The following is a 24,464-nucleotide window of genomic DNA, read 5'->3' on the forward strand; positions in this document are numbered from 1 at the left end:
TCCTCCAACCCATTTTTGAGCTATTTCAGGCCTTGTAAAGCATCCATTTGAATACCATTGATGATTCAAACCTAGTTGAAATGTTACATGATAATTTATTCATGTTTAATGACTATTTCACTATTCGCTTTCGCATTTGGGTTTGGATTTCGAGTCGGGTTTCTTTATCTCGCTCATGCACCGGGTCATGGGGAGTTAGGGCGTGACAAAGTTCACCTAAAAAAGAGTCCAACTCTATCAAGAGTCTTTGCAAAAAGATGACAAACCTTTGATCTACTTGTGATTAGGCCAAACCTAGGGAAGGTCATTATGCTCTGTTAAGTAGGAAAGAAAAAAATTAAATAGGGAGAGAAGAATGATATGAATGAACTGCTACAAAGAATACCTGAAGGAGGGAAATTACATGTTAGAGGAGACTTTAGTTGTGTAGGAAAAAACTTATGGAAGGTCGAAGATGGTGAATGATGAAATGTTATTTGGAGATAAAAATAACATTGATCCTAGATTTCCTAGTGGCATCAAGGTGGTTAGGATTGGGATTCCACGGAGGATTGATGGAGGGTCTATAGGATTGGATCGAGGATCGTAAGATTCTATAAAATTAGTATAAAAATAACTTAAACTTTCTGAATAAAACTATTTTCAAATAAATAGAGAATAAGGTTAAACGCAATATCTTCAACATTTTGGCAAAAATCAGTTAACATTGAAAGATACTAAGATAGTGAGACTCGACAAACACTTAAACCAATTTTTTTAAGAAAGAAGGAAAGAGAATATTTTAATTATTTTTATCATTATATCCAATAATATCCTTTGTTAGGAAGAAAGGAGAAAATATAAGTGAACTATTATAGTAATTTTAAATTAAATACTATCATAAATTTTACAAGTTTTAACTTACAATACTATCATCATCTATAAATTAAAATATTATAAATTTTATTGAATGTAATGGTAAAAATAATTAAAACTTTATCTTTCATTATCTCTTAACGAATATAGTAAATTATAAATTTATTCTTTTTTCTTTTATCCAACGGAAAAAGAAAAAGGAAATACACAATCTATTCTTTAGAGATGTATCATTCATCTATTCTTTTCTTCCTTCCATCTAAATTTTTTTGTTCCTACCAAACAGAACAATAAGGTCATGATAGTAAATTTAATAAGATAGTACGAATGTATGATAGTAATTTAATAAGATAAGTTTTTTTTACCAATTAAATTATTTATCTGCAAACTTACTCATATTAATTATGTAACTCTAATGTTCTCCACCCCGATCCAATGGAAAGAACTTCTAACGTCTCCTTTCAACCCAAATTCACAATGCCCGCAAAAAACACCCTACCTACTTGATTACGGATCCAAACATTATCCCAACGGAATCGAGTCTATAATTAGTCGTAACGGCACTTTAAAATCCCTTATTTCAAGTTTTGAGCTCACGATAAGTCACACCAGAGCAACCTTCCTAACCTAATTCCGAACCAACAAAAGTAAATAATTCTTGACTCGTACAGTTGTCCTCCAAACCTCAGGTTTAGAGGTTCATTTCTCACAGTACTCTTCTGTTAAATTAAGACTACTTCAAGTCATACAATTTTCTCTCCACTCTCTCCATCTGGTTAAAGCTCCGAGCTTTTCTGCTTCACCTTGAATTCACAATTTTCTCGAGAAAATTTGCAAATTTTTCATCGCTAGGAGTTTCTACGCAATCAAACTTCCGAAGTACTGTAGATACATATACAGGCACGCGTATTTCGGATCGCGATCAGCGTATGGATTCTGGTTTGTTTCTCCCACTGTTGAAATTCAAGCCGTTTTAGTTCATTTACTCCAGGAATTTGCAATTCCCTCGCGAAGATTCAAAATTTTCTCAGTTAAAATTAAATAGCCATAAGAATTTATGAATTCAGATCACTATCACTATATTGATTTTTATATATATATATATATATATATATATATATATATATTAAAAGTAGATTTAGTGAATATCTTGTATTGTTTGTAAATTTCGTTTCGTTTTGGTTGTTTTTGTTATTGGTTTAGCATGAATTAGGGTTTTATGGTGTGTTGATCTTGTTTGAATAGGCAATGCAGGCTTTGATCTAATGGGTTGGTATGATTTGCATTTCAGTTTGATGAAACAATTGGAACTGTTTTGAAAGTTTTGGTGTGAATTCTTTGAATTATTCATGATTTTTTTGATTTCTAATGCGAGAGAGCTCTTTAATTGTGCAGGGCTTAATTACACAAGGACGGTGATTGCATTTTAGTTCTTCTGCAGCTTGTGTTTGGACCAAATCATGGCGCAGAGTAATTGGGAAGCTGATAAGATGTAAGTCATGTTCATTTTCATTCTGAATTTCAGATATTTTTTTTTTTCTTTTTTTTCCCTTTCATTATTTCCCTGCTTAATTTGCTTCCCACTGATCTTGGTTTGTTTGTAACTTTGGTTGCTGAGAGACTGTGGGAAATGAGTGAAAATGGAAGCTTGAATCTTGTGCTTTATGTTGTTCTTGTTTCAGAAAACAGAAAAGGCAACTCAATTAAGACAAGTAGTTGCACTATTGAAAGAACTCCACCATTGTCATGCTTTAACGGGAGGATTGTGTTAGTTTGCGGAAAGGCAATGCAAAACATTAGTAGATCCCTATGATTATGAATTTGAGGACATTTAAGTAGATACTAGTGCATTTTCCTTTAGAAACACATTGTATCAACTTTTGGTTATTCGAAAAATGGGGAAAGGATGTGGCATCGGTTTCAGATGCGGTGAAAACTAGCTTTTAGGGTATTTTGGCCGAGTGCAGGTAAAGAAGTTAGTTCAACATAACATACTTGGAATGACAACTTAGAAATAGGAATTTTGGCTTGTAAAAGATGGACGTGGATAGACACTATGATTAGAAGGGGGGATTAATATAGCATGTATATAAGAAACTAAGTCAAAAGAAGAAATTGTAAAACATATATAATTTTTTATAACACTCGAAAAGATAGATATATAAAGAACGTAGAGATACTAGATGATAATGATCTAAAAGAAGTTATTGCGCTCAATTGAAAATTGAAAATGGTATATGATTATGTAAATTAAACTTTTATTTAAAAAAAATGGATATGTTATTGGCATTCCCCTTCCCCTTTTTTACATATGCACTCCACTTGATTAATTAATAAAGGAAATGACGAAATTAAAATACTCCTAAAAAAACAGTGTGTAAGAGTATTTTTTGGGAAAATTTTGGTGGGAGAGTGGTTTTGAAGCTCAATTGTTTAATTTTATTTCCTTTTTTTTTTTTTTTAAAACGCTAAGATTTCATGAATTAAACAAGAATTGGTAGAAATCAGGTCTTTGAAGTTAAGAAATCGATTTGATCTAAAAAATGCTGGTGTCTAAATTGAACGTGTCTTTCCCACCCCATCCTATACTATAGTTTGCTACATAGACACAATACAATTCAAGACAGATTGGTCTTGGCTTTGTCTCATTGTCTATCTCGTAATCATTTGATTCCAGGCATATAAGTTATGCTTAATACTGACACCTAAAAAAAGTAGGGTGCAACTGTACAAAAGCGAAGTGTAAATATCAATTTTATTTTAAAAATTAATATGATTGACACTTGTGAGCCTCAAGCATGACTAGAAGAACACATTAAAGCACAATGCTGAGAATTTATGAATGAACTGCTACAAAGAATACCTGAAGGAGGGAAATTACATGTTAGAGGAGACTTTAGTTGTGTAGGAAAAAACTTATGGAAGGTCGAAGATGGTGAATGATGAAATGTTATTTGGAGATAGAAATAACATTGATCCTAGATTTCCTAGTGGCATCAAGGTGGTTAGGATTGGGATTCCACGGAGGATTGATGGAGGGTCTATAGGATTGGATCGAGGATCGTAAGATTCTATAAAATTAGTATAAAAATAACTTAAACTTTCTGAATAAAACTATTTTCAAATAAATAGAGAATAAGGTTAAACGCAATATCTTCAACATTCTGGCAAAGATCAGTTAACATTGAAAGATACTAAGATAGTGAGACTCGACAAACACTTAAACCAATTTTTTAATTTCCTCTATGCAAGAGCATCAACATAATAGTAAAGCAAAATTTCACATAAGCAGTTAAGGAAAAGCCTAAACAAAGAGTAAAAAAAAAAAAAAGGAATAAAGAAATAGAGAGAAAATAACTATATAGTTGCTTAATTATCTGAGAATTTTGTTGGAAAGATCTTTTTTTTTTTTTGGTTAAGAAGAAAAACAAACAGAGAGAGAAAGAATAGAGGGGAGAAAACAAAGCTTCTCTTTTTTGTTTAGAATGGGCAAATAATAGGCATGACAATTGAGCTCTCTTTGTTTTTTGTTTTGAGAAAGGTGGAAAAAAATAAAAATCAAGAAGAATAGAACAAAATAGAGGAATTTTTTGAAGTTTTGAGGTATGCCTTCGAAGTTCAGAGCTAGATCTTGCTTACCTTTGAAGTTGGGTTTCTGCCTTTTGTTCTTTTTTTCCCTTAAATGAAATTAGGCTAAGGTGTTGGACTTTATAGTTAAAAACCTTAAATATCTTTGCCAAGAAGTAGGCCCAAATAAATCCAGAAAAATAGTAAAACAGCACGATTTAGGAGGATCAGTGGAATCGTAAGATCCTACAAGATTCTACAATCCTAACTTCAATCATACTAATCTTACTGCGATCAAGCGATTCTTCATGCTATCCGGATTGATTTGGCAATTTGGGATCGTAGCGTAAGATCCTATGATCCGGATTGGGATTTTAACAACCACGAGTGGCATATGATCATTTATTTTCCAATACCTATTTTAAATAGAGATATGAGCATTTAGTAACCATTGAAATCTATGCCACTTTGACCATAACATAGGTTGACAATTTTAGACGTACGTATTAAAGTATAATTAAGAAAGAAAAATGATATTAGAAATCCGAGAACTAGGTAGTGGAATATAAAAGGTAGAAAGTAAATTATATAAGAACCAAGTAACATGGGATTTGGAAGATGAACCTAATGTAAAATGGAATAATATTATTGAAATGTATAAAAAGAATATTAAAAGAGGTCCTTGGAGGATAGAAAGGGAAAGGGCTATTATTATCCCAGGAAACTTAGTGATGGGATGGAGATGTCCAAACTATAAAAAAAGTAAAAAGGGAGTGTTGCAAAAATAAATAAAATAAAAAGAAAGTTGAAAAAAGATATTGTATTATCAATTTATACATTTGAAATTAGAAGATAAATTGTATAAAACGTTTATTAAATCAACCGGGCTTTGTGGGTCAAAATGCTTGGCGGTCAAGAGAAATATGTTCATAAATTCATATGATGAGTGTGGCGACCTTGTGGGCGGGTGCGAGGCACTGGCAGGCTATCACATTGGGCGAGCTACGGGTGCACAATCCCACATTGCCTGGGTAAGGGAAAGGTGAAGTGCTTATATGTGGTGGTGTTATCTCCAATTGGTACGAGGCTTTTTGGGGTAAAACCCAAGAGCAAAACCGTGCGGGCTCCGGCCCAAAGTGGGGGAATATCATACCATGTGGTGGAGTGGGTCGTTATAATAAGCGTGATTGAAATGCTATGTGGAAATATTTTTAAAATGATTATATTCCTTAAATGGTTAAACTAGCATTCATTGGAGATCAAATGAGGGAAAACTGACTAAGATGGTTTAGCACTCTGCATTGAAGAACAAGAACTGCACCAGTGAACAAGATTGACATGAATCAAGGTAATGCTAGGGGAAAGAAAGACCAAAATTAAAATAACTGAAATAGTAAAGAAAGATATAATAGCATGTTTATGCTGCAGTTACGGCCATAGAGGCGAATGGAAAAACAAACTTGTATCTGGCAGTAAAAGGATCTCCGATAAGGATTTATTGAATTGAATTATTAGATACAGAAGTTGTTTTTTCTCACTTCTCCTCCTGCTGGCATCAGCAACCTAAAGCATGTTTGTTTTGTTTCTTCACAAACTCCAATCAATTTAAAGTGATTAGCATGTTGATCTTTACTTTTGACTTCTTTGGTTCTTTTTGCTAGGCTTGACGTTTACATTTATGATTATTTGCTGAAAAGAAAATTGCATGCCTCTGCAAAAGCTTTCATGACTGAAGGGAAAGTTGCTACAGATCCAGTAGGTAATATTATAAGCTGATTCCTGGCATAGTAGTGTCTCATATTATGTTGTAGTGAGTGAGGATACAGCTTACTTGATAAGTTTCTGTGTACAGGATTCTTGTTCCACTAATTATTTGAAACTATCCTTTTAAAAATAAAAAATTAGGGTGATCTGGTATGTGAATTAAAAATTTAGTCTTGATTTGCAGCAATTGATGCACCTGGAGGATTTCTCTTTGAATGGTGGTCTGTTTTCTGGGACATCTTCATTGCACGGACAAATGAGAAACATTCAGAGGCTGCAGCATCTTATATAGAGGTGTCTTTAAATTTCAGATTTTTTTTTGCTGTTTCCGTTATGATGTCTTTTTTTCTTTCTATTTTCTCGGGATGGATTCAATATGATATTATTTTTCTTCACTTTTTAAATGCAAAATCAGACGCAACAAATGAAAGCAAGAGAGCACCAACAACAGTTGCAAATGCAGCAGTTGCAACTTATGCAGCAGTGCAATCCTCAGTTGAATCGGAGGGATCCCAATCATCCTCACCTTAGTGGTCCTGTCAATGCTATGAACACTGAAGGAATGATGGGGCAACCATCAGCCAGTGTATTGGCAATGAAAATGTATGAAGAACGTATGAAGCAACCTCATTCAATGGATTCGGAAGCATCTCCAGCCCTTACTGATGTCAATAGGATGGCCATTCTCAAATCAGCCACCAATCATCAAGGGTAAAATCATTACAACCTTTTTTGTGCATTTGAGATCAAATTCTTTGCCTTTTAGTTCACCTAGCTTGAAAAGATCACTTGTTATTCTTGCTCTTGTTGTTGGTTCAGCCAGTTGGTACAAGGCAATTCTGGGAGCATGTCTTCAGCTTTGCAGCAAATGCAGGGAAGAACTCAATTGACCACTGTAACTACTTGGACTATTGCTCTTACATTTGCTCCTTTTGTATTTGTTATTTTATAGTCAGTCTTTTGCTTTGTTTCACCTGGGTCTTGTAACCGTTGGAACTCGTAGGACATCAAAGGGGAAGTTAACTTAGGTGCAACACATAAATCTTTACCCATGGATCCTTCATCAGTGTATGGACAAGCAGCTTTGCAGTCAAAGTCTGGATTAGGTGGTCCAGGTATATAATTAAACCCTCCAGAATGAAAGGGTTCTACTATATGAACACATTTCTTTTATATGATGAGGCAAATTATGGATTTACTAATTCTTAGTTTTAAACAATGTGTTAATTTGTTTATAAGTTTGAAGCGTCCCTGTTCCAACTTTCTTCATAAAGCTGTATAAAAGTTGGGACAAATTATCTTTGCAGGGTGATATATTCCAATGGAAAACACGCGGTAGTTTTTGGTTCATGCTGTTTTTGTCTTTTACATAGTTTCCATTAGCATTTTTATGGTTTAGGCAATTAATTGATATATGGATGTTTGTGCAAGTTCATGTCCTCCTCACAGCTACTCCTATGATTTGTCAATTCCTTCTTAGATAAGTTTGGATATGAAGGATAAAAATTATGCACTATCAAAGTCAAGTCAATCTACCACATAGCCTAGACTAAAAGAGAATACTATAGATGTTGTGATCATATGTTCTGACTCAATGACACATGTTGATGGCATAGATACAAATATGCAAGAGTGCCGAGTGGTTATGAGTAACGTCCCTGGTGAATTTGTGCTTGCGGGGGTCAATTAAGTATGCTATAAGGTGAGGCAGCCATAATATGGCTCTAATTGATGGAACAAGTTGCCAGTATGTTATTTTAACATCTTTCCTTGTAACTGCAAAAGCAAATAAGGATTGACGTTGATGACAATGTCCCTGGTGAAGCAAATCTTAAAATTCGAAAGTTGGGGGAAAAACTGAGTCCACCCCTTCAGGAACGTAGGGTTAAAACATATTTGACAGCTCCAAAGTTTTAAACCAAGTTAAACGTGGAAGCAAAGGAGGGGAACTATTACCGAAAAATAAAAAGATATTGTCTAACTTTTCATTTTGAGATTGTTTTTATAATTACCAATTAGCTCTATTTATAACATAGTAATTTCTTGTCATCTATTCTTGTCACTGACTCACTGCTAATATACTGCCACTGATGTGATTTGAAGATAAACATGGGAATAAGTTAGATAACTCACAAAACTCTTAGTTTATGCAATATAAGGATGTGCTTGGGAAGAAAGAACTTGAAAATATTTGAGTACTGACCTAACTTTTTGCCTACCGGGTCGCGGTTGATCTTTTTTTTTTTTTTTTTCATTAATTAATTAATTAATTTTATTTTTTTAATTTTTATGCGTTGCTGTATTCTGTTGGATAAGAAGTAAAAGTGGGTTCACCCTGCGAAGTGACAAACAGATATAAAGATAGAGCAGGGAATTCTAAAAATTGTTTCTTGTCAAAGCACTTGAGAAAACTTGTGGGTGCTTAGCGCTTGAACACCGATCCTAATTTTTAGATGTGGGAATTGTTTCTTCTGTATTTTCAATTAAGCAACTCAGTTTTTGTTAAAAGGGGGTGAAAATACAATTGTGAGAGCAGAAGTTCAATGCAACAAGGGTAATGGGGGAACAAAAAAACAACAATGAGCTGGAAAGAAATTAAAAAGAAAAAAATTCAACTAAAAGCAAACAATATTTTCAAGTGGGAACTCAGACGTTAAAGTTCTTCTAAGAAGTGGCTTTGCTTTATGTTAAGGAGTTTGCTATTAGATTGTCAGCTTTTGAAACCTGAATTAAGCAGTGCCAGTGGAGAGGTCAGCAATTTTATTGGAGGGCAAATCCGAAGGCCCTTATGAGGTATATTTGAATCAGTTGCTCACTGAAAAGGATCACCCGCAGCTATTAAATCTGAATCTCCAAGGGAGAAGTCAAGAACCTTCATTTCCCTTCCGTGTTTTGGAGGGAGAAAATTCAAGGACCTTGGGGAAGAAATTTGATTCAGTCGTTCTCCCAGGAGAAATCACTTTCAGCTGGTAAATTTGAAACTCCAAGTTGATCATCTTTTTCAATGAACCGTGAACAAGCCTCGATTTGCCTGTAGTGACTTTGCTGCGTCAAGCTATATAAAGAACAGATAAGACATTGGAAGCAGAAAGCTTTAAATCACCCAGATTCATACTGATCTCAATTGCTGAGAGAGCTTCCACATGATTGAGATTAACCACATCCAGGGTTTGGTGAGAAGTGAAAATACAATCCCTATTTATGGAGCCGATAGCGACAACTTTAAGCACGAATATATTGTGAAATATATGTATTTGCAATGCTTAACTGATCTCAATTGCTGAGAGAGCTTCCACATGGTTGAGATTAACCACATCTAGGGGTTGGTGAGAAGTGAAAATACAATCCCTATTTGTGGAGGCAATAGAGACACCTTTAAGCATGAATATGTTGTGAAATATGTGTTACCAACATGCTCTATGAAGTGAAAACAAGACGCCTCTTTCTCTTTTTTTTTTTTTTTTTTAATACCAGGTTCTCTTTGATTCATGTATAAAATGTCATATTGCTTTCAGAACCCCTCCCTCTTCTGTCTAGATAAATACTCACTTCTCAGTCATTAAAAAAACCAACAGGCTGAGCATTTTTTGTCAAAATTATGTTTGATTAATAGTTGCATGATGTGTAAATAATTATTGCCATGGTGTTTCTGCTGCTTCTCAGGACTTAATCAAGGTGTCCCTGGTCTTCCATTGAAGGGTTGGCCTCTAACTGTGAGTTATTAAAGATGCTCTGTCTCTTGTACAGTTTTTGTTACAGTCTTAATTTTTACTAGTTCATGACTTAAATTGCTGCTATATAATGTAGGGAATTGACCAACTAAGGCCAGGTTTAGGTTTACAAGTACAAAAAGGTAATGTACAGACCCAAAATCAGTTTCTTCTGGCATCACAACAACAGCAGGCCTTGGCACAAGCTCAGGCACAAGGAAAATTTGGAAGTTCACCTAATTATGGGCTAAGTGGATTACCTCGGGGTACCCTGAACGCAAAAGATGGTCAACCCACAAGAAATGACGGGTCTATATGCTCTCCTGTGCAATCAAATTCACCAAAGGTTAGAGAATCTTCTCGAATAACAAATAATATCTGTTGTAGGCAGTAGGCTAGAATGGTTGTCTTTTTTAGTAATTGTCAAACCCTAATTAGTGGCCTAGCAGTATCAGACCCTTACTTCCCAAAGAGAGGTCAAGGGTTCAAGCCTCCACTATAATCATGGAAATGTTTTTACAGAAACTTATAATTTTATAGTTTATGAAGGTTACAATTTTTGATAGACAATAAAACTGTTTGAACAAACCTGTAAAATATAAAACACACACACACACACACACACACACTAGGTTTTGAAAAGCATTCAAGTGCCTGGATTTACAGAAAATCACCAGCTATAATATTTGAATAACTACTTAAAGTTACGGTTGTTTAAGTGGCGCTTTAAGGGAGGAATAGATTTAGAATTATAGGTAAAAAGGTTTATATTCATATCCAGCTAAAACCCCTTTCTTATAACAACTTGTAAAGAATAGTATCCATTGAATTAACATTATTTATTCTGAGGGTGTTTTAAAACAAGACGGGCAAAAAGATGATAATATCGCAAGGCCCACAACTCCATCTTACTAGATCTGACCGAAAAATCAGTCTTTTATTTCATTTTTATTTTTTGAGTCTAGTACTCAGCCTGCAAGTTTTGGATAGGTTTTTCCAAGTGCTTTGATTGATAACTTATCGTGGCCAACCAAGTATAAGCTTAATTCTGCACTTTAATAGACTTAACTGTAACCTTCAGCTGGTAGCTAATTAATATAATAGGGAAAAGTCGTTTACTAATAAAATAAAATAGAAAGGGATAATGAGAAGTTTTTTTAGTCTGTAGTTTTCAAGATGCTCCCAAAGGAGAGTTGGGCAACTACGTCAAGAGCATGGCTGACTGGCCAAGTATATTATCAAACATATACTTCCATAACCGCAGCCTCTGAAATCCTATATTGATGCGCATATTGTGCTTACCAATAATAAGAGGTGACATGCAAAAGTTAACATTGCTGTAATTAATAATAATGTTGACAAATTTTGTTATATTGATTCTATAGGGTTTTTTCCTAACACTGTCAATGATAAGAACTATGCTTTGAGCATGATTGATGTTTAATACCATGTTGATAGATGCATAGGTAATCTATCTATGTGAGGTTACTCCCTCCATCCCAAAAATTCTTGTCCATCTTTCTATTTTGAGATGTCCCAAAATACATGTCCCATTCCAAAAATAGATGTGCTATATTTTATAACATTCCCAAGCTATCCATTTGACAAAACAAGTGCACTAATTATGGAGTACTATTTTGTCTTTTAACAAGGATAAATTTGTAAATTCACTCTTTTCAATACAATAAAAAAGTATTAAAAACATGCTACAATAAAAAGCTGGATTCCCCAAACAGCCCAAGATTTTGGGAGAGCGAGTATTATGCAATTCCATGTATATATTCCCTTCAGATAATTGGTGCATATATGTATTAGTATGTCTATGCCTACATATTCATGCATGCATAGACATATATTTTGAAAAAACCTAGTTCTCATGCACATAAAACCATATCTTGTCTTTCCTGTATTTATTAACTTGCATTCGTTGCTCAGTTTATTAACTGGCATCCTGTGTTCTTTCACCAATATATGGTGTTTCAGTATATATTTGTTGGTTCCTAAAGGCTACAAGTGCCTTCTTCTGAGTTTTTAGTGGGTATATTTACAGATGAAGATGGCACAGATGCAGCAGTCTTCCTCTCAACAACAGGACCAGTTGCAACAGCAACAATTGCAACAGGTTGTGCTTCCTTATGTAGACATAATTACTTTATCTCACTTTAAAGCTGAATTATCGACCTGTTTACATAAATATGCCATTTGCAATTGTAATTAAATTTTTTCTGCCATTAAAAGAATTTGAATTTACTGATTATGTCTTTTTTCTCTTCCTTATTTTTTCTTTGGTCATAAAATAATTAATGCCAACCGACTGTTTATCATAATATAGAATAACAGGAAAAGGAAACTGATGAAGAATTGGGCACGGCCCGAGAGTTTGAATTGCATATGACTCTCACCTACGCATGGAGGAGAGGGAATGACAGATAGATTTTATATTTTTCCTATATATTTTAGGAATTATAATAAATATGGGGTAGTTTTGCAATATTTCCTTTTAATTATTACTAGGCTTAGGTTTGCCTATAAATAAGGTATGCTGCCTTGCAGCTAGACCTGTCAAAGGATCGGATTCTGATCCGAGTCCGAATCCAATTCGATCAATGTTATTAAAGGCTCACCTACAGGCGCATGAATTGTGCCTCATGATATAAAAGGAGCTTTTGTAAATTTGTCTTGTGCAATAAAAGAATAAAATAAAGAAAAGAAAAGCAATGGTCAAATAAAGATGGATACAACATAGAAACGTGAGAGAGTGGAACAAATAAAGAAAGACCAAAAGCAGAGAAAGAAAGAAAAGTGAGTAATTTGCTGCAGTGAACTTTGTCTTCTTGTGCAATAAAAGAATAAAATAAAGAAAAGAAAAGGGGGTAGCCAAATAGTTTGTTGCAGTGAACTTTGTCCTCTCTCTCATATTATTTTTCTCTTCTCCTCCTCTTCACTCTCTCCTTTCCATTTCTTCTCACTCTACTTCACTGTTCTAGTTCTACATCACTTCTCTCTTCCTAGTCTACTCTCTCTTCTCTCCTTCTCTCTCTTGTTCTACATCACTCACACTACCCACCTCTACATCAATTGGTATCAGAGCTCACCACCCTTCCTACATCAAGTGGTATCAGAGCTCACTACCCTTCCTACATCAGAAAATCCTCTTTTTTCTCTTCCTATTTTTGTATTTAGTTATAAAATAGTTAATGCCTCCCTACTGTTTTTCATAATATAGAATAACAGGAAAAGGAAACACACTTCTTCTGGAGCTGCAAACAGTACAGGTACTGGAAATACGGTGGGTCCCTCACCGAACTCTCCATCATCAGCTCATACACCTGGTGATGGGATAACTACCGCAAGTAATCTGCAGCATGTCAACAGTGTGCCAAAAAGCTTGATGATGTTTGGAGCAGAGGGAACAGGAGGTCTTGCATCCTCTACAAATCAGCTGGTATGCCCAAGCATATATATGTATGTACGTATGTATATGTAAACATATGGTTTCTCCACTGTGTTTGTACTTCTCAACTGTGTTGTATTAGTATATGATATTTTCACCTGTTAATGCAATAATAAACGAATGAGATGAGTTTCCATTCAATAAGTTCAGTTGTTGGATTCCCTTAATTTGAAAATATTACTCCTTATTTTGAGCATTCAATTTGCCCAACATAATAAATAAGTACACATAAAAAGTTTCAATCAATGGAAAACATGTTTCGGTATCAAGTCTATCTTGGTCAATCTGTCTTGTAAATGATGAAGTTTTATGAAATTTTATCGTGGTTCCTGAAACATTATTTCTTAGTGCAGGATGACATAGAACATTTTGCAGATGCTGGTTCCCTGGATGATAATGTGGAATCATTTTTCTCTAACGATGGAGGAGATGGGCGGGATTTATATGGATTAAAACAAAGTCTCACTGAGCACAAAACAGAGTCTTCTAAGGGTAACCTGTTACATTTGTTCTTGTGCAAATATTGGGAGTAATTGTTTAAAATTCTACACGAATCACAGCCAGATTTTTCACTTCAGGTTTTTCCTTTGGGGAAGTTGGTTGTATACGGATGAGCAATAAGGTTACCTGCTGTCATTTTTCTTCCGATGGGAAGTTGCTAGCTAGCGCTGGACATGACAAGAAGGTATGATGCATAGTACAGTAGGGATAAATACTACATTTGACGAATGAGTACCATGGTTACATTATACTGATACATGGCATGGTATTATCCTTAATGATATACGGCTAATATCACTAATTTACGTCTAGAGGTGGCTGCGAGTCTACTGTTTCCAGCTTTTGGTTCATTCTACTTACCTCCTTGTTAGTAAAGTGAATGTAACAAAGTTGAACAAATAAGAAGCATTGATCCAAAGGGTGTTGGTTAATTGTTTCTGTTTTTTGGTCTTAGGCTGTTCTTTGGAACATGGATACCCTGCAAACAGAAAGCACTCCAGAAGAACATCAGTATTTAATTACTGACGTCCGTTTCAGGCCGAATTCAACTCAGTTAGCAACAGCATCATTTGATAAGTCTGTGCGATTATGGGATGCAGCTAATGTAATTTTCTCTCCCCCATCCTATATGATAATTTCTCATGTCTCATCTGTTTTTTAAAGGTTACACATTGACATGGCAACAGTTCGTGTAATTCTTGTCTTTACAGGCTTTGTTTCTGCTTTTAAAATTCTGATATTGAAAAATGAGCTTTATAAAATGTTTTTTTATTTTTTTATTATACCATTACTGAAAGTACTTATTTGATTTATTTTTGCAGCCAAGCTATTGTCTGCAGGCATATACAGGACATGGTTCACATGTAATGTCACTGGATTTCCATCCCAAGAAGAACGATCTTTTCTGTTTTTGCGATAGTAGCAATGAAATCCGTTACTGGAATATCAGCCCATTCTCATGCACTCGTATTTCCAAGGTTGGTCTTTAAAAATCGTCGTAACTTTCTCCTTTTCCATCATATATTTTTTCTTGAAGTTGCAAATATGATTTTCTTTGAATTCCAATTAATCTATTGCTTATTAGCAAGGAGGCAGTGCTCAGGTGAGATTTCAGCCGATAAGCGGTCAGCTACTGGCAGCTGCATCAGATAAGGTGGTGTCCATCTTTGATGTCGAAACTGACAGACAAACCCATTCATTCCCGGTTTGTACGCTTTTATAGCATTCTGTTCATGATTCCGCTGTGGTGTTTTGAGCAACTAATGCAACTCTTCATCTTATTATCAGGGACACACAGGAGTTGTGAACTACCTATGTTGGGACCTCAACGGTGATTTTTTGGCATCTGTCAGCGAGGAGTCTGTGAAAGTTTGGTCATTGACCTCGGGGGAGTGCATTCATGAGTACAGCTCCAATGGAAACCAGTTCCATTCTTGTGTTTTTCATCCAAGTTATTCAGCTCTCTTGGTGATTGGTGGAGTGCGGGTAATTCCTATTATTTAACTTCAGATATTTGCATATAACCTTTCTAAGGACTAACCAATTGGTTTAGTAATTGACCCCTATTTTACCTCCTCTGAACCCTATTTTTAGTGTTATTTCTCGTGTTGGAATGATCATTTCTTAACAGCTTCATAAGTTCATTTAATAATGACTTAAAATCTAGTTGATCGCGTATATTCATTTTTTTTTTTTTTTTTTTTTTTCATATTTAACCATATGTTCGCAGACCATGGAAATGTGGAACATGGCTGAGAACAAGAGCATGACGGTTCAAGCACACGAGAATATAGTTGCTGCTTTGGCACAATCGCCTCTCAGGGGAATGGTTGCCTCAGCAAGTCATGACAGCTTTGTCAAGCTCTGGAAATAATTGGAGACGATAGATGGTAATATATTATAATCTTGAAGCTGCTGGGTTGTTTCCACTCGTAAATCTGGTAGTGTCACAGCAGGGTGTTAGCACTCCGGTTGCTTGTTTCCTATGCATTGTCAAAAGGTATTATTTGTCGCGGTATAAGCTAATTTTAGACATTTTTACCTAGGGCTTTCTTGGATTGAAGATGGTGAATGTCTGAGATGCATGCAGATCCGATCAGATTGTTTGGTGAAGCGCTTTCTTTGTCAGAAGTTGTTCGTGATAGTTTGGCCGTTTGGCCGTTAATATGCTTCCGTTCATGGGTGGTGGATAGCTTTTTTTATTTATTTAACTTTGATTCCTTCTTCTCCCTTTGTCAATTTGCCTTTTCTTGGAGCTCATAACTCTTTGTTTCTTGCTGCTCTCTGTATTTTATTTGACATGAGATTTGCGTGCAATGGCAGCCCATGTAAATTGAAAGGATATTGCTAGTTACAAGTAAAATCCATGGCTAGATTGGAAGCTCTAAGGGTTTGTTTTGTTTATTTTTCTAAAATCAAAGCTAAAAAACTTAGAAAACTATTATAAAAGTCAATTCTCGAAAATATATATTTTTTTAATTGAGTTTTTATAAAATAATTCCTAGAAATTGTCAACTTAGGCCGCTTTGTATAATTTGAGGCCCATGCAGTCTGAAAGGACACTTCAAGCCACAAGTACAATCTGTGACTAGACAGGAAGCTTAGGTCTGTTTGGTTTAATTTTTAAAAATTGAAAATAAAATTTTGTTTTAAAAAAAAGTCCGTTATTTGGAAACGTACTTCTTTATTTTTAGAAACTATAAACCAAACAATTTTTGTAGTTTTTAGTTGTATAATAACAATGGAGAACTAAACCAAATGTGTCCTAAATCAGTTGCCATACATGACGCGACTTGAGATTGTAAGAATGATAAGAATGATTGCTTGGAGACAAAAGAGGAAGAAAACGACTGGGAATCAATTTTATCAGTCCTGTCTAAATTGGACTTTATTAAGAGATTAACAATATTTAGGGCTTCGTACCGTTTTGTTCTTGGTATTTTTATTTTTGTCGGGTTCAGTAAAAATTATTTTGTTTTATATAGTATTAATTAAAATTGAAACACCAATTTTGATGTTTTTATGTTTCTGCACTTTTGTAGCGATGAACGATGATTTTTTTTTTTTTAAAAAAAAAAAAAATTTCTTAAATGACATTTTTGAACTAATCATTATATTTTTTAAGCTTGCAATACTTCTTTATCAAATATGTTTTCATGTTTTTGCTTTTAAAAATCTAGAAACAAATTGACGTTACCAAACATATTTTCAATTAGTATTCAAAATACTTTACAACAAAACATTTATTTTGTTGCAAAACATTCTACAACAAAACACTTATTTTATTTCTGGTTAAAACAAAACGCCAAAAATAAAACACGTACCAAACAGACCCTAGGTATGCTTGCCGTTTACTCAAAAGAAAATGTCAAGAGTAAACCCAAAACTAAAAAAATAAATAATGAAATATAATTGAATTGAAAATGAGAGTAAAATGATGATGAATTTATATATATATATATATACACACTTTCTTTTTTAAAAGGTTAAGTAAACACACTCATCCTTATTTGTATGGAGGCTCGAACATTCAAGCTTTCCTCTAAGAAGAGGGCTTGCACCAGGTGAGATATTACCCATTTGGTTTATAATATACGTATATTAGTAAAATCTCTGAAATGCATTGTTTTCCTCTTCTTCTTTATTTATTTATTTATTTGGTTACACACATTTGTCTCTTTTGAGATTTGAATCCCTGGCCTCTCTTTGGGAAATAAGAGGCCGATATTGCTAGGCCACTAGCCCGTTGGTTAAGTGTCATTTTTGAAAATAATAATTTTTAAGGGGATATGTAAGACATGCATTGTCTCCCTGAAAAGTTACTAAATTGCCTTTTTAGTTTTGAAAATTCAAATTTGAAAATTTAAACTTAAAGAACATATATGGAAAGATGTAAAAAATATTGTTTGAAAAAGAAAAATGGAGACCTATTTTGGGACAGACAGAAAAGAAAAGTATGACACTTATTTAGGACGGAAGGAGTAGTTGAGTAGCGTTATCTACCAATAACATTCATGCATGCGTAATACGCACTTCAAGAACGAGTAAAATTGTCTTTTGTTAACTGTTAAAATGGCAGGAGGACGTGAAAGTGGAATGAAGATTGGTTTTAATAGTTTTTAGGGAGTGAGTGTGTGTGTGTGTGAGAGGAATAGGGATCCAAAGAGAATTGTGTGAGATATATATATATATATATATTGGGGAGATCGTGAAAAATATATATTTTATAATTAACAACTTTCGGTGTCAAAACAAGCCCTAGTCAAGTTGTAATTTCAAGTTACTATATCGGGATTGACAACGATTGCAGAATTGGAAGGTTGTTCAAATTTACCACGATTGATATCATTCGAGAAAGGTAAGAACAACACTTTAGGAAGGAATCTAAAAAGGTTAAGACACATTCCATACTTGGTATATTTTCAGATATTTCTAAAACAGGGTTTTTACCAAGTTTAGCCTGAAAGTTCAAGTATGCTAGACTTGAACCGGTTCAGCCTCATTGAACCAGTTCAAGGCCTTCAAGATTGGCTTTGGATTCTTACTGTCAATCTTGAACCGGTTCAGCACCCTTGAACCGGTTCAAGAAGTCCTGTTCAGATTACAATTTTAGTTTCCTGTTTCAGATTTCTTTCCTAGTTGGTTTAGAATTGTACCAAGTTCTATGCACGAAATTTTCTATATTTGTAGAGGGATTAGGTCATTCTAAACTCTATATAAACCTTATTAGTTTTTTAGGTTTATTCATGGCTTTAAGGAAAATTAATTCTATATTTTGAGAAAACCTTTAGAGAGATATTTTTATACACGGCTTTTGCATACAAAATTCAGATCTATTAGAGAGTCATATTTGAGAGATATTTTTATTCATTTAGAAAATCAATATGATTTTTCTGATTTTATTTTTGAGAGCACACATATAAACACAAGAGTGATTTAGGAGTCTTGTTCTCTATTTCATCGAAATTGGAGCATAATTGAAGATTCAGAAATTTCAAAAAGCAGAATTCATTCGTTCTTCGTCAAATTCAGAGCTAGAAGAAAAGGGGTGAAACGATCACACTTTAAAGGGGTCAGAGCATTCGTGGAGTGTTGTCTGATCTACCTACAACTCTTTTACAAAGATCGAGAGTAAGCCTGAGGTCGAGAGCTGTTGGACGGGGAAGTCGCAAAGCCAATGATTGTTAGCAATTGGTTTTTGGTAGAACGATAGGGTGTGAGACTGAGTCAAAGTTCGGTATACTTTATTTTAAACATAGTGGATCGTTTATCTCAGGACTGCTAAGTCCAACGAGGTTTTTCCTATTACAATTGGTCTATTCTACTAATTGGGGTTTCCTCGCTAAAATCCTGGTGTCATCTCTCAAACTTTATTTACTTTACTTGCACTTTATTTTTGCTTTGTGGTTTGAATTAAGTTTTATTTCGGTAAAATTAAAATTGGATAAAAGAGCAAGTTGAATCTATTAACCACTCCTCTACGTTATTTATTCATATTATATTCCATAACCATTCTGCTGCACACAAACTCTCAACAAGTGGTATCAGAGCCAACCTCTATACATTGAGTTAATTCTCGTGGAAGTTTTTTTTTTTGAAAAATAAAATTATTTTTGTTTTCAAAAATTCATGATGGAAAATCCTATGTATAAGGGTGAATTGGATATTCTTTTTGATGGTTTAAGTTCCGATCTTGTTTTTAATGGTTTAAGTTCTGATGAGGAACTTTCTTGTTTATCTAAAAGATATGGAAGACTCTTTAAAAATAGAAAGAATAAAAATTGTGTTAAAGGAGAACCTTCTAAACTGAAAGATAAGAAAAATAAGAAAGATGCCTCTAGTGCTTTTCTTGCTCATGTTGATAATGATACTGCTAATAATTCTTCTTTTTATGTAGGAGATTTTACTAAATTTAAGACATTAAGCAAGGTTGGTTCTTATGATTCGAATGATCAGAAAATTAATAGAGAACCAAGTGAAAACAATATATTGAAAATCTTTGAGGCAGTGTTAAAGGCTAGTCAGAAGCAGTCAGAGGAACTAGAGCTGATGAAAAAGAAGTATGATACCTTGAAGAAGGAGAATGAGCAAAAACATAAATTGCTTGAGGAGAACAAAGTTGATATTCAGAATCTTCAAGATAAAGTAGAAATTCTCGAGAGCAAGGTAAGTTAAGCTAATTCTGTTAGAAAATCTCTTCTTGTTAAAATTAATTTTCTTGAACCTGAATTGGAAAAATCTCAAGAGAAATTAATTGCTTTTACTTCCGGACAGATTAAGCTTGATAAGATGATTAATGTTGGTAAGCTTGTAGGTGATAAAACTAAATTAGGTTTTAATGAGGCTTCATTTAGTAAAAAGGATCAAACTGTTTTTGTTAAACTCATGAACTTGAATGTGCCTATTGTTAAGCCTAAGCTTTTTGTTGAACCTATGCATCTAAGAAGGTGTCCAATGTGTTTTATTATTCTTATTGTAGTAGAACTAGACATAGTCAACACTATTGTTATAAAAGAAAAGGGATAATTCTTGTTTTGATTTTCATGGTTATAATTCCTTTGCACAAAATATGTTTCATGCTAGAAAGCAAAGTAATTGGAATAAACCTAAAAATTTTCGTGCTAAAATAAACTCACATAAGAAAAAGAATGTTTTTAATGTTCCTCAAAAATCTCTTCAAAAGTTGAAAGTGGAAGCTATTTGGGTGAAGAAAGAGGATTTGAGGTTGTATATGCCAATTGATGCTATGGAATTTGTTTCCAACCCTCAAAGTAAATTCTAAAGAGGTTTTGTAGTCATGGATTATACTTTGATGAATATCTTGTTTCCATTGGACCATATCTTGTAGTTTATGATTTAGGTTGTTTTTCTTTCATGAGAAAGTGATGATCATATTTTTCTCGTCAATGCATGAGTGATAATTATTTCTCTTGAATTAATTATTTTTGAATGCAAATTGGGGACACATGATTATTTGATGAAACGGTTCTTGATGTGTAATTTATATGTTGAAAGACAATTTGCTTTGTTTATTTCTTTTTAGAGATGAGTCTCTTAAATTCATATTTTTCATGTGCACTAATCCAACTCTGAAACAATTTAATTGAAAATCATTGTGAAATTGACTAAGTCATATTGCTCATAAAAGTTATAAAGGTTATTGTTTTTAAAAAAAATAATAATAAAGCATGTGCTTAAAAATAATAATAATGCTGAAAATCTTTACTAAGGAAAAGACTACCTATTGAGACTACTTCGAAAACTCCTATTAGACTTTGAAGATGAGTTATTTGAGTAAAAAGAAAGGAGGAGACAAGTCGAAATAGGAAATTACTGTCCACTCTTTAGAGTGAAAGCCACCTTGCTTAGTAAAATTTGCTCAAAACAATTTTATCTTGATGCTTTTCGATCAATATGATTTAGACAGTTGGTCAATGTGATTTGATTAAAATTTGATGAGGTTGGATTGCACACACACACATGTGAACTTGTTAGGCAAATTTTTAAATTTTTATAAAAATTACAAGTTGAATTTCATGTTGTGATTACATACTTGAGAATTAATTTGATTGAATAATTTGTGGTGTCTAAAAATTATGTTTTACAATTTTCTTAAATTCTTCAGAAATTTTTGGATCTCATGTATGCTTGAAATTCTTGGAAATTGCTATCTCATAATTTTTGTTCAAATATCAGAAAAATAAAAAAAAAAATTTGAAAAATGAAAAAAAATCCAAAATGATTTTCCTTTTAGTTTTCATTAGGAATTTTTGTTTTTGATTGGATTAAGATATCATGCGATTTTGAGCATGATTGGTCTTATTTATCTTGTGGATGGAACATATGTTATCTTGGATACTTGTCTTTGGTTCTATTGCTGCTATATATCATCATGTTTTTGTGCTTATTACAATGTCTTATGCATAGATGATAGTTTTAATCTCTCTTCTTATTAATTCTTCCACATTATTTCTTTTCCTTCTTTGTTGAGCTTTATTTGTCAATTTGTAACAAAAAGGGGAAAAAATGTATATATATTTGAGAGAGAGAGTTTCTAGAATTAAGGAGAAGATATATATATATATATATATATATATATATATATATATATTGATATATGTTGATTATTTATGTTTCTTGATTAAACTTCACGGGTAGTTTTGTTGAGTTAATGTGCAGATTACAGGTTGCTACATGTGTTGAAGCTTCATGATGTTCAAGAAGAGTTCCGTTTTATTTCTTTGACAATCATTGTAATTTGTTTTTTCTGCTTGGGTAGATTACATGTTGTTTTTAGGGTTTTGTCATAAAATTACCAAAGGGGGAGATTATGATATATATATTGGGGAGATTGTGAAAAATATATATTTTATAATTGACAACTTTTGGGGTCAAAACAAGTCCTAGTCGAGTTGTAATTTCAAGTTACTATATCGGGATCAACAGTGACTGCGGAATTGGAAGGTTATTTAAATTTACCGCGACTGAGATTATTCGAGAAAGGTAAGAATAACACTTTAGGAAGAAATCTAAAGAGGTTAAGACACATTCCATACTTGGTATATTTTCAGATATTTCCAAACAAGGTTTTTACTAAGTTTAGCCTAAAAGTTCAAGTCTGCTAGACTTGAACTGGTTCAGCCTCATTGAACCGGTTCAAGGCCTTCAAGATTGGCTTCGGATTCTTACTGCCAATCTTGAACCGGTTCAAGTCCTGTTCAGATAACAATTCTTGTTTCCTGTTTTAGATTTCTTTCCTAGTTGGTTTAGAATTGTACCAAGTCCTAAGCATGAAATTTTCTATATTTTCAGAGGAATTAGGTCATACTAAACTCTATATAAACCTTATTAGTCTTTTAGGTTTATTCATGGCTTTAAGGAAAATCAATTCTATATTTTGAGAAAGCCTTTAAAGAGATATTTTTATACACGACTTTTGCATACAAAGTTCAAATCTATTAGAGAGCCATCTTTGAGAGATATTTTTATTTATTCAGAAAATCAATATGACTTTTCTGATTTTATTTTTGAGAGCACACACATAAACACAAGAGTGATTTATGAGTGTTGTTCTCCATCTCATCGAAATTAGAGCATAATTGAAGATTCAGAAATTCCGAAAAAAAGAATTCATTTGTTCTTCGTCAAATTCAGATCTAGAAGAAAATGGGTGAAACGATCACACTTTGAAGGGGTCAGAGCATTCGTGGAGTGTTGTTTGATCTACCTGCAACTCTTCTACAGAGATCGAAAGTAAGCCTGAGGTCGAAAGCTGTTGGATGGGGGGAGTCGCAAAGTCAGGGATTGTCAGCAATTGGTTTTTGGTAGAACGATAGAGTGTGAGATTAAGTCAAAGTTCGGTATACTTTGCTTCAAACATAGTGGATTGTTTATTTCAGAAATGCAAAGTCCAACGAAGTTTTTCCTGTTAAAATTGGTCTATTCTACCAATTGGGGTTTCTTCGCTAAAATCCTGGTGTCATCTCTCAAACTCTATTTACTTTACTTGCACTTTATTTTTGCTTTGTGGTTTGAAATTAATTTTATTTCGGTAAAATTAAAATTGGATAAAAGAGCAAGTTGAATCTATTAACCATTCCTCTAGGTTATCTGTCCATATTACATTCCACAACCATTCCACTGCACACAAACTCTCAACAAATTGAGCAGCATGAATAATTGGCAGACCAACCACACGTTGGCGTCTGTTTGGCTCTTACCCTAGAACAAAAAGAAAGTGTTGTGTCATTTGTGTCATTGCATCCATTATATTTAATGGACTATTAAAATTATTTTAATACTCGTTACTATTTTTAGGAAAGTGAAAGTATTACTTTAGTGTTACTAGTGCTACAACTATTTTTTACATTTATATAATCTTATACGAAACTTTTTAATGTTGTTATTAAATTCCCAACTATAGTTGTACAACAATTCCTTGTCATTGGTTGACGGGAAGGATGTAAGTTTGAGTTTGAGTTTGTGAATAGTCAATTTCAAAAAATAATATAAATTTTCTTTTATACTACAAGATATTCGAATAAAGACCTCCAGTTTGAGAATTGTTATCCTCCATTTCTAGCGATAAAAAGTCGAATAGGTAACCAGAGGAAGGCTGTCATGCTCTCTGGATGGTGGTAATGGAAATGGATCGGGCAATTAATACACATCCTATCAAAAGAATTACTTATTTAATGCGCGCTCTTTGACTCTCATTGCACTTTCTAATGGGGAACATAACTTTCTCCTTCATCTACACAGACCCAAGAGTGATCCTCTGCACGAAGGCATGGCTTGGAATCATTCTCTTTTAGGAGTACCTCAAAGCTCAACCACCCAACCAATACCTCTCACACACCCGAATACACATCAAGAGAGGGGTGTCGTCATAGACTCATAGTAAGAGTTTTTCTTCATCAGTTTCCCTGATTCGACATCACTAAACTGGAACTGTACTTCAACGGTTATAGGTTTCGTTGGCTTTGTATGACATTCAAGATCTACTTTCTAGGGGTGAGTTTCCACGTAGGTACATGCCTGAGGTTAAATTCATAGAGAGGGTGTTCCTTGGCCATGGTTTACCCCACATGACATATTTGGTCTCCATGTGTTCA

General features: G+C 33.8%; 1 protein-coding gene across 1 annotated transcript; it reads left to right on the plus strand.

Moving 5' to 3' along the window:
• The first annotated feature begins 1,554 nt into the window (after positions 1 to 1,554).
• LOC132306741 (transcriptional corepressor LEUNIG_HOMOLOG-like) lies at positions 1,555 to 16,238 on the plus strand. Its single transcript, XM_059804286.1, has 19 exons — positions 1,555 to 1,794; positions 2,251 to 2,347; positions 6,084 to 6,181; positions 6,371 to 6,480; positions 6,602 to 6,897; positions 7,006 to 7,081; positions 7,190 to 7,301; positions 9,850 to 9,899; positions 9,994 to 10,242; positions 11,947 to 12,018; positions 13,123 to 13,341; positions 13,704 to 13,842; positions 13,929 to 14,035; positions 14,306 to 14,455; positions 14,673 to 14,828; positions 14,936 to 15,055; positions 15,139 to 15,336; positions 15,581 to 15,740; positions 15,897 to 16,238. The coding sequence occupies exons 2-18, from the start codon at positions 2,316 to 2,318 to the stop codon at positions 15,722 to 15,724; spliced, it is 2,328 nt and encodes a 775-aa protein (XP_059660269.1). The 5' UTR covers positions 1,555 to 1,794; positions 2,251 to 2,315; the 3' UTR covers positions 15,725 to 15,740; positions 15,897 to 16,238.
• Positions 16,239 to 24,464: the final 8,226 nt, after the last annotated feature.

The sequence above is a fragment of the Cornus florida genome, unplaced genomic scaffold, assembly GCF_030987335.1.
Source record: "Cornus florida cultivar Cherokee Brave unplaced genomic scaffold, ASM3098733v1 CherokeeBrave_3.0.0_Hap2_Chr05, whole genome shotgun sequence".
Lineage (NCBI taxonomy): Eukaryota > Viridiplantae > Streptophyta > Magnoliopsida > Cornales > Cornaceae > Cornus > Cornus florida.